General features: G+C 47.6%; 1 protein-coding gene across 1 annotated transcript; it reads left to right on the plus strand.

The window, feature by feature from the left end:
* The first annotated feature begins 45 nt into the window (after window positions 1–45).
* Saysd1 (SAYSVFN motif domain containing 1) lies at window positions 46–3,436 on the plus strand. Its single transcript, XM_077681109.1, has 2 exons — window positions 46–277; window positions 360–3,436. The coding sequence occupies exons 1-2, from the start codon at window positions 146–148 to the stop codon at window positions 741–743; spliced, it is 516 nt and encodes a 171-aa protein (XP_077537235.1). The 5' UTR covers window positions 46–145; the 3' UTR covers window positions 744–3,436.
* Window positions 3,437–10,322: the final 6,886 nt, after the last annotated feature.

Raw genomic sequence — 10,322 nt, forward strand, 5'->3', positions numbered from 1 at the left:
GTTCGCAGAAGCAGCGGTGAAAACAAAAGTACCGTTACTCTGGTTACAACTAGAAGCAGACGCTAACAAGATGGAGGCCGGCAACATTGGGAAGCAACAGCTGGAAAGTAAACCTTGCGTTCTCCAGCATGAGTAACTCGGCTAAATGGAAGCAATAGAGGAAGAATTGGCCAAATTTCGTGCGCAGTTGAAGGAGAAACAGAAGGTCACCAAAAATGACCGACCTACAAAGCCAGAAACTGCGTCTGAAAGTGAAGATGTCGACGTTGACAGCAAGGTAAGCTCCCATCCGGAAGTCTCAATCGAGAGTTGTCAACATACCGGGACTTTTATACCAGTTCCACTTTTTCGTTTTTCAGACCGATTCTTCGACCAAACCACGCAAGAGGCGACCACTGAGCGAAGCCCCGATGCCTACCTCCCGCATTGTCATAACGGACGAACCTGTCGTCGACGAAGCGTCGTGCAGCAGATGGACGAAGCTCGACGTGGCAACGTTGGTGGCCAAAGTGACGTTGTGGTGCCTTCTCATGACGCTGTTTGTTGTGCTCGAATTCGGCGCTGTGTTCTTCGTGGTCAGCGTGTTCTACGTCATGTTCACAAACTTCCGGAAAAGGCCGCGGATTCGCGGGGAACTGAGTGCCTATTCTGTGTTCAACCCGAACGCCGAAGCCATCGACGGTTCCTTGACGGCGCAAGATTTGGAACGACAGTTGACCATGGGCATACTGCCTATGCACTGAGACTTCTGCACGAGTTGTTATCGGTAGGAGGGGTGTTTGGACAAGGAACTTGTGCGCTTAGAAAGCGCAGTTCTCGGCTAGCTGTGTGTCGGGGCTTCCTCAAGTTAGAGCCTGATTATCTGAACTATGCAAGAAATACTGCGCTTCCTTAAATTGTTGCACTGTGTCCGGTGAACAATGTTGGTTTAATGCTTGCTTATTGGCCCTCTTTTTTTCTTGAAGGCAAGTGATCATGAAACTGCCGTTGAAGCTCGCAGAGCCACAAGATTGTATGAAGAATCATTACCCACCCAGTCCTGAAAAAAGAAAAAGAAAAAAAACAGGTGATACCAAACTGTCGATGTAGAACTCTTCAGACTTCGCTTTACTGTTGTACAGGCAAATGGGACCCTTTACAATAAAAAAAAATGTAATTCAGATACAACCACACTATTTTTACAGCTAGCCAGCTTGTAGAGGATTTCATTGCAGGGTAAATATACACATGTGGTCTAAATTAATCCACAGCCCTGGAGTGCCCCCGCATAGTCCTGGTGTAGCCTTGGCATGTTAAACCCCATACCCTCACCACCCCCCAAAAAAAGATTTTGAGGCTTCTCTCTGTCAACTATGAAGGCTCCACAGCTCGAAAATTATAATCGTGGTGTCGCTAAGTTCTTCCATATGTTGAAATGAACACCAAATGTACCACAGCAAGCTAAAAAGAAACCACTCTACAATTCCAATTCATTTTTCGCTATCAGGCGCAGATAAATGAGAGAAATTGGCATCTCGGCTCTGAGATTTCTTCCGAGATGATTTGCTTTCATATTGTTTGTTTGCAAGAAGCATGCTCACAGATGCCCAAGGGCATCATTGCGTTCACACTGTTGGGCATACAGAGCAGTTGTAGCTACTATAAGTGGCATCAACCCCATTGACAGGTTCATTTTCACAACCTAAGTGTACAAAGGCAGGCAACTACTTGTAGGCTCAAAACACACACAGCTCTCCGGTTGGCACACCGAATCACTAAAGCTGAACCCTTTTATCAAATAAATGCATAGCTCGAAAAAGATTGTTCTAGCCACTGTGCAGTACATGGGGCTTTGGTGAAGAATGGACAGTGAGCGCCCTTTTATGTGAAGGGCCGTCCATCTCACTTCTCGTTACGGTCAATGGCATTTTGCTCTACCCGAATCGGGAGTGGAGAGAAGGATAGCGCCAACCCTAATGTGCAAGTAAGAAGCTCGCCACATGTGTGATAAGTAGTCAGATATCCCGTCAAGAGTTTAACCTAAGCGCACAGGCTGAAGAATTTTGTGCAGCAAGCCAATTCGGAGCAGCACCTTGGTGCAGTCTTTGGGGTGCTGAGAAGAGCGAGAAGTGGAGGGGTATGGGGAAATAGAGAAAGGTGTGGAAATATATCCTGAATATGCTTACTACAGATGCATTCTTAGAAAGCGAATGCCAGATGAAAGGAGTAGTTGCGTATCCTTTGAGAAAATCTCCTGCCTGGGTGCTTGCTAGCTTTTGCAAAGGCTTCACAGTATGTTGGTTTGTATATATTGTTTTTAATACCCAACTCTGCTTGGGTGCTCAGTTGGTTCAACTGTGACAACGAAACACCTCATTTTGTTAAAAATGCAGAACACATGGTCGTGGGCATTACACCAGTAGCAGCGATACGGGTGACAGTATCACGTGGGCCAACGTGCACCATCTGTCTGCAGCCCAGTGCACTTTCCGCACCTCTTAACATCCTTAACTTGTGTTCATTGATCGAAATGAATCAACTTCGTCGTGCAACCATCCAGTTGGTAGCCATATCCAACCTGACCAGAGCTTCAAAGGGGGGATGGTGGACAAGCCTACTTTCCCTTGCTCGTGTGATTAAAACAGCCCCTCTCTGCCCCTCTAACCTCTTTCATGGTGCAATTCTGTGGCCACATCACCCCATTCTCCACAATGCTCTGCTGCACACGTAAATGCTGTTTCAGCTGAACCATTGTTGCAACTGAATGCTGTTACAACCGGAATGCTACAGGAAGGTTAAGAGGAGGCTCCTACCTTTCCAGGATGCTTTAACAAAATCTCACCGTGTCAATTCTCATAGCTGCACCCTTGAATGAAGCTTGACCTTTCGGGGAGGATGGGGGAGCGTACCACAGCATGTTCACCAAGGGGCATGCGTGCGCCATCATGCATGGGTTTGGTCGCACGACACTTTTCGGCAGAGCCACCACGTCGTCTCTTCTGCCCTCACCAACCCTCCTCCAGGGAAGTGCACTTGCTATAGGGTGGCAGCAGGTGTTCAATCATGTGACGCTCCATTTAAACTGCACCAGGATGTCCTACGAGGGACACCGGCGTCACGTTGCACGAAATGGGGTTCCACATGCCTTACATGGGCTGGGGCTGCAATTTTTTCTGCCGTCCAGCACATTGGTTGAAATCTGTCGTTCTTGAGGTCTCAACCACTGGATCACTGTAACCAATGCCAGTACTCCTGTCAACACCAAGTTTTTGTGCGATCGGGTTGCGTCCTCCCACCTGATGCTGCGTGCCAAATTCGAAACCGAACTTGCAACTGTAGTGTGTTTGCAATTGCCATTATGTACTGTATATGTCCAGGCCTTAATTAGGTAAGCCTTTTGCAGTCATATGTTTAAAGGTATGTGTGAAGCCACAATAAATTATTTTCCACTCGTTCAGTTCTTACTGTGCTCTTTTTTTTCGTTCATAGTGGCATGTTAATACGAATTGTATAGCATCTGCCATTTTCTACGCAGAGGAAACAGATTTAAAATACACTGTCGGCTTAAATATGTTACACAAAGGGCATCTGGGATTCCCAGCTAGTAGGTTAAATCGACGTTCACAATTTCTGCATGGCTTTTTGATTTCTCTCGCCTTTGATTCAGTGCCAGTTGAAAGTTGTAACCAAGTTATGCTATAAAACTCTGTGCTGCATCTCTTTAGGAGGCCTTTCTTTGTTTTGATATTCTGGTTGCTTCTTTTTTACCCTATCCTTCTGTTCTATTCTGGTTCCTTCTTCTTACCCTTTTTACCCTATTTGTTAACGTTTCTTTTTTTTCTTTTAGTTTACAATAAAACTTTCGTACTCCCAGGAAATGCTACTCCTGCCCTTATTTTCATTGTTGGTGGTGTTCCACAATATGGCTTTTTCAATGTCTTCCCGTTCCCCCCCTGCTGCACCTCGATCTTATTTTCATTATACACCCTGTTTGTCATAAATTTGTAGGGAATAACGTGCGTCTAACTTCACGACGAAAACAATCTGCTTCACGCAAGATCTTAATTACTGCGGGTACAAGTGCAACATGCAACCACATTGTTTACTGATAAGTGTCGAACATATGATGTCAGGCGCAATTCCAACATCACGTTGCAATCAATCGAAATTAAGTAGACCGTCCGACAGTTATTTTTGCATCAGGATAATTGCCGGAGGGGCAGCCCTTGGCATTGCTAGTAAAAAGTTGGGTCCAGATGTACAACTACTTGCTCGGTCAATATCGAAAAGCAGCTTTGGTAGCCGGTGCCTCGGCTATCATGCCACTATTTTTAGAGGGCCCAAAGCGTGCACGGATGGAGCTCAGTCACTAACTTTTTCTTACTACTTCATTTTGTGCAAATAGCTTAGTGAATATCGACCCAGTATTTTCCCCCTCACTGCACATCGAGGATCAAAATGTAAAATCGGTTTGAGACCATACGGTAGCTTTCAAAGCTAGATGAGGCACTAAAATACGAAAAAGTTACCTCTCTACCACTGCTTTCTACTTTCACCAGAGACATGCACAGTTAATAGCATTTTACTTTCAAGTATGTACTAATCTAAATCTAACACTATTGCAAAAGTGTTTCATTTCGGGATTGGACGAAAATTAAGTTTATTGTTTAGGAGAGGAGCTGTTTCATTAGCTTTCGAATTTTGGTTCGAATGTATTTGTTACCACAAGCAAGGCTGATTTTGGTTGACGTAGCGAGTGAGGCAAAAGCCGCACAAATGTTTACACCCGCACGTAGAACAACTCTAGTTAGGTTGTCAAATTCAAATTGCGATTCTGGGTCTTATGGAAAACGAAAAGAGCAACACGTGGAGCACTTTGACCCAATAGTGGTGGCATAAGACCGTTCAAAGGGTTGATTGATTATAGGGTTTAACGGGCTGACGCAACGCAGGCGATGAGGCGCGCCATAGTGGAGGGCTCCGGATTAATTTTGACCACCTGGGATCTTTAACGTGTGCCGAAATCTCGCACACACGGGCGTTTTTGCTTTTCGCCTCCTACAGAAAAGCGGCCGCTGCGGCCGGGAATCAAACCCGCGACCAATTGTGCTCAGCAGCAGAATGCCTTAGCCACTGAGCCACCGCGGTGGGTCCGTTCAAAGGGTGCCTCCACCCTGTACGGCAGTGCTGGCATTTAGGCACCCTAGCATTCCCCGCACGCAGGTGACTGCTCACACAGGCGGGCGCGTCGACGTGATGGTTTTGTCGGCTGCTTCAGCTACGGCTGTTTTGGGCCTGTTTTGGCGCAGCTTCGCGTCCACTGCATGCTTCCTTCGCCCGGCCTGATTAACATGTTCAACAGCACCTCCTGGGTATACCCCATACCCAATGGAATTAAGTGGTCGTACGGAAAAGATACGTACAATTGGTTTGCAGGGTGGGAAAACAAATCCACATACACACATCTGGCCACTAGAGAAACGCTGCCTTTTGCACACTGCTTGCCCCGAATATGGGACTCCGTTTTCTGAATTGGTGAAATTAAGAGGTATTACAAAAGGCGAAAGGAACAAGTGGTTCTAATAAATAGCAATCGATTATAAAAGTTCCCTCAGCTTTCTCGCAATTATCAAACAATTATAGACTAACTAGTTTAAATATCGGCATAAATAGGAATACGTGCTCGGTGCACTTAATTGTACCGCGCGGTGGTGTAGCCCCGAGCTAACACATCAAGATGGCTAGGTTCGCTGTATCACCCTTCGATAGACGCCCCTCTCCGTTTTTTTTCTGCCGGCGCACGGCCGGGCTCCAGCGGCGGCGGCACCCGCCGCTCAAGCCCGGCCGTGGCCGACGCTGCTGCGTTCGGGACGCCGCCCCGCGAATCCCAGGTAACGGCTGGCAGAATATCTGGTTTCACCCTTTGTAGAGCCACGTGTGTGGATTCAAGTGACGTCGCATGGGAAATTGTTGTGGGCGTCGTTTAAAGCTAAATTTGTTTTCCCAACGCCAATTTTTTTTCGTAGCCAGATTTATTTCTGTAGCTCTGTTTTTTCTACTTCGGTTTAGCTGAGGATGGTTATTTTTACAGCCTTTAGAAAACGGTTTGTATATGATCGTGATAGTATTTCCAAAAATTCAATCTTTGTTGCGAAATCTTTTCCAGCTCAGTAAGCAGTAAATAGCAATAGAATGCACTACAAACCGAAACTCTTTCCCGATACTCAAACCGAAACTTCGGTTTCGTCATCGGTGTCAGCCAGGCGGGTAAAGCTGGCTCAAAAATGTGTCTAAACTAGACCTGTGCGCCGCCGCGCCACGCCGCCGCCGCCGCCTGTTTTGGTCGCGCCGTCTGCGCCGCCGCCAAAGTCGCGGGAATGAGCACGCCGCCGCCGCCGCCGGGCAAAATTTTCGGCGCGCCGCCGGCCCCGCGCCCCACCTATTATTCTTTTCTTTGAAGGGAGCTGCTGAAGGGCGACTCTTCTGAAGAACGAAGGAGTATGAAAGGAAAATACGTCGCTTCGCTGGAAGTTGTCGTTTCTCCCTCTGCAAGAAATGCCTCTCTCAGCGATGCTGTTCGTAAGGGAAATAATCGCGATCCACCATGCATCAACAGATGATTTGTACTTTCTGCCTGGAATCAGCTCATTCTGCTGCTCGTGTGGGGAGACTTCTAGTCCCCTTCCTTCTCCTCCTTCTCCGAATACCTTTTCTTCCAGGCCCGTCCGCCCCATACCAATCCTCTTACATTGCATGCGTACCGCGACCTTGTTAACAAAGGATAAATGCGTAACTGCCTACCGTCTCGACGCGCTTGACTCGGAATCCTATTGAAGCACCCCAGCTTCTCTCGCTGCCACACAATCGCGACATCTTTCTTGTTTTATCCGCTTTCTCAGAAACTCTAAAATGACCAGGCACCCATGTTACTTCAGGCATCCATGGTTAAACAGGCCCACCCAACTCTCTCTGTGTCATCAATAGCCCTCTTTCTTTCTCCAAAGGGAAGTAGGACGGAGGACAGGAGCGAACGCAAACTTCAGCCCCCTCAAGCCATATTCATTCTGCTGTACAAACATGAGCAAAAGTATTTGAGCACCTTCCTTCTTGATAAAGGCCGGTCTCTTGGCGTATTAATAACATCTTCATCCAACGGTGATAAAAGTATACACTGCAAGGAAAATAACGCATTAACACAAAAGTAGCGGTCGCAGAGAGACTGAAAAGAAAAAAATGCGGATGAAAGAGAACGACTGGAGTACAAAAGTCTCCAAAATCAGTGCGCCAGCTCCTCCCACCACTCGTCGATTCTCTCAAGGGGACAAGCCGCTAACATCGAAGAATGAAACCCCATAATCAGCACGGGAACAGTGCACAAGAAACTGCCGCAGTAACGCGCAAGCTTGAATGGCCAGCGTCATTACGGGAAGAGTGCACGGGAAGCGGGTCAATAAATGAACTGTCCTGGTACGCAGGAAGGGTCAATGAAAGCGCAGCTAGGATCTCCGCAATAACTGGGAGCCTGGTACAAGCAATCACAACTCATTAACGTCAGCAATGCATTACTTAAACGAATGTGAAACACAAAATTGGAAGGAAATTCTAATACCCGCACAACATCAGATAACCAATGTCGTATTTGAGCAGCTGTGATAAGATAGCGTCACTGAGGGCAGAGGAGCGTACGTCATGCTGCCCTTTCTGCGCTGGAGGCCAGTTAACTAGAAGATTTGGAGAAAAAGAATTCAGAAATAATGGTGAAAGGTACCATAAGAAAATCTACAGAAATTCAGAGGGTTGTCTATCAATGCATTCTTACTCCTTGCCTTCATTGTGAGTTCTTTACAGCCGAATTAGGCTATGAGTGCCCAAACAGAGCTTCGACGAGCAATGTCCACGCTTCGCAAGATTCACAAAAGCTATGATTTTGAAACGTAAAAGTTGTATTATAATAGCGCGTGCTGCATGACGTGAAAGTGATTGATTGTGTGGTTTAGCGCACCGAAGCTACACATGGGCTATGAGATAGAGAGCGAGACAGAGAGAGAATAAATTTCGTCAGCACAAAAATTTCGGAGTAGTGGCCTCAATTCAGGACCCCATTCGTGGTGCCAGCTGCGACGACCATTTCCACCAAACGAAGCTGGTCATCCGCACTGGATCAAAATTAATCCGAAGCGCCTCATAGCCCATGTGTTTTTTGACACATGTGAGTAAAAAAACCCCATGGGCTAGAGGCGCGCTGTAGTGGGGGGCTCCGGATTAATTTTGATGCCCTGGGGATTTTTACCGTGCGCCAAAATCTCAACACACGGGGGTTTTCGCTTTTCCACTCAATCTGAAAAGCAGCCACCGTGGCGTGATGGGTGAACCCCGGAAACGGAAAAAATGGTCCCAGTGACCATATAGGCGCCGTGCAGTGAACAGAGGGCGACACTGAGCCGTGACACCCAGCGCCGCCATCGGGAAATAAAAAAACACTGGGTCGGCCACGTACCGCTCGCCAGCGTGCTCGAGTTTCGGTTGCGCTCCTGCTTGGCGGCACCGGATGAAATGTAGTATACGCAATTTTTAAGTTTTATATTAATTAAAACATACTACAGTAATTCTACCGCACCGGGTTAGGAATAGACTGAAGGACTGAACTGTTGACTGCGCGTACGGATGAGGATGGCAAGTGATACTTTGCCATGCATATCCAGAACGCAGGTGGAGCCTTTCGTGCGCACGCTTTCACGTTTCCACGTAGTTTTTTCAGTGAATTTGTGTTTCCACTAGAAAGCACAAAGTAATTAGCTGTTCACAGCATTGGAAAGAAGCCGTTTTGTTCGCATACTTGAAATCGGACCACCGTGGTTTCGCGAGTACGGTGCCCGTCTCACAGGATCAGTTGTTTGGGTGTAGTGCGGTGTGTACGCTGCGATACGTGCTAGTAGCATTGACTTCAAAGCAAGTATAATTACCTTAAATACGCGGGCTCCAGTGTGGATCATGCGGCTGGGAAGCATCGAGAACTGCGCACCTACTGGCGGAGATTTTCGATTGGTTGTGCGGTTCAACTCGTCGACGCCAAACAGGCGCGGAGGCGCGCCGTAGGGGAGAGATCGGGATTAATTTTGACCACCTGGGGATCTTTCACGTGACCAGAATCTCGAACACACGGGCGTTTTCGCTTTCCGCCTCTATCGGAAAAGCGGCCGCTGCGGCCGGGAAGCGAACCTGACGACAACTTTCAATTTCACGGCTTGAATTATCGCCAAACATTCCCAGAATGCGACTTGCTCCTCGCCCCTGACAGTTCGTTTCCGCTGGTGCCAGTGCGTCCCACCCCGAGAACACGGAGCGAGCTCGTTTTCTTGCTCCGTGCACGAAGTCAATTATCGACTCAGGAGCGAAAGACTACAACCTTTGTGCCCCCGTCTCCTTTTCCGTAAAGACATTCACAATCTACACGGGCTTCGCTTCAAGCCCGCCAGGAAGTGCCCGCGAACGATTTAAGACAACCTCTTCCTTTTTACGGGGTAAGCAGGACCTCTAAATATTAGAATCATTATAAACTCCGTTTATTTTCTTATTGTTCTCTGAAGTTGCTGTTTGTGAGCCCCGTTAAAACGAGAGCCGAGTGTTACGTGCCGCATGAATTTTCATTATAAACGCCGCGGAAGACACATGCACAAAGCAGAGAAAACAACCTTGGGGCAAATACTGCCAATGCGCGCGGTATTCGCTAACAGGGGAAATTTATTGTAAGCTCACGAGTATTAAGAGCTGGCAAACCGATATGCTTTACTTTGACAGCAGCATGTAATCTGCTTGTTAGACATCGCCGTTGTATTTTCTAAAAAAATTCACGGAAACATGTGCCGCCTGAGAGGCTGTGACCAGCCTTCCCAACTCGGACTATTCAGGGCAGCGAAGGCGGTAGCTTTCCTTCTGCGCTTTGTTTCTTTTTAAAGCCTCTCGGTCGATAACACTCAATCCTGTCGCCGTTGCAGCGTATTACGCAAACTTGAGCCACTTAAGCGCACCTAACCACTTGCTAGACGCCTTTGCAAGGGCGCGTGCACAGTGCGTAAAACAGGCGGCCGGCCAGGACGGTGCGGCTCGGCCTACCCAGTGTTGCGCGGAGGCGCGGTAGATGGCGCTACGACCGCTAGGCAAACTTGACTGCACGGAGCCTATAGGAAAAAAATGGTCCCATACTCCAGTCGACATGTTTTCCTTGATTTACCCCTTTGCGTTTTAGCCAAAGGGTTGAGGAAGAGATGGAATGCTTTAAAATTCCTATAGGGGCAGAAATTAACGCCTCTGGAGGCTAAAACCTAACAAACCAAATTGGGTCG

The sequence above is a fragment of the Haemaphysalis longicornis genome, unplaced genomic scaffold (assembly GCF_048455015.1).
Source record: "Haemaphysalis longicornis isolate Haplotype H1 unplaced genomic scaffold, Haemaphysalis longicornis Haplotype H1 scaffold_8, whole genome shotgun sequence".
Classification (NCBI taxonomy): domain Eukaryota; kingdom Metazoa; phylum Arthropoda; class Arachnida; order Ixodida; family Ixodidae; genus Haemaphysalis; species Haemaphysalis longicornis.

What these genes read in the sequence shown, in the direction of transcription:
- Saysd1 (XM_077681109.1), top strand. Translation starts at nt 146, where the DNA reads ATGGAAGCAATAGAGGAAGAATTGGCCAAATTTCGTGCGCAGTTGAAG. An exon ending in ATGTCGACGTTGACAGCAAG is followed by an intron (nt 278 to 359) that starts GTAAGCTCCCAT and finishes TTCGTTTTTCAG; the next exon opens with ACCGATTCTTCGACCAAACC.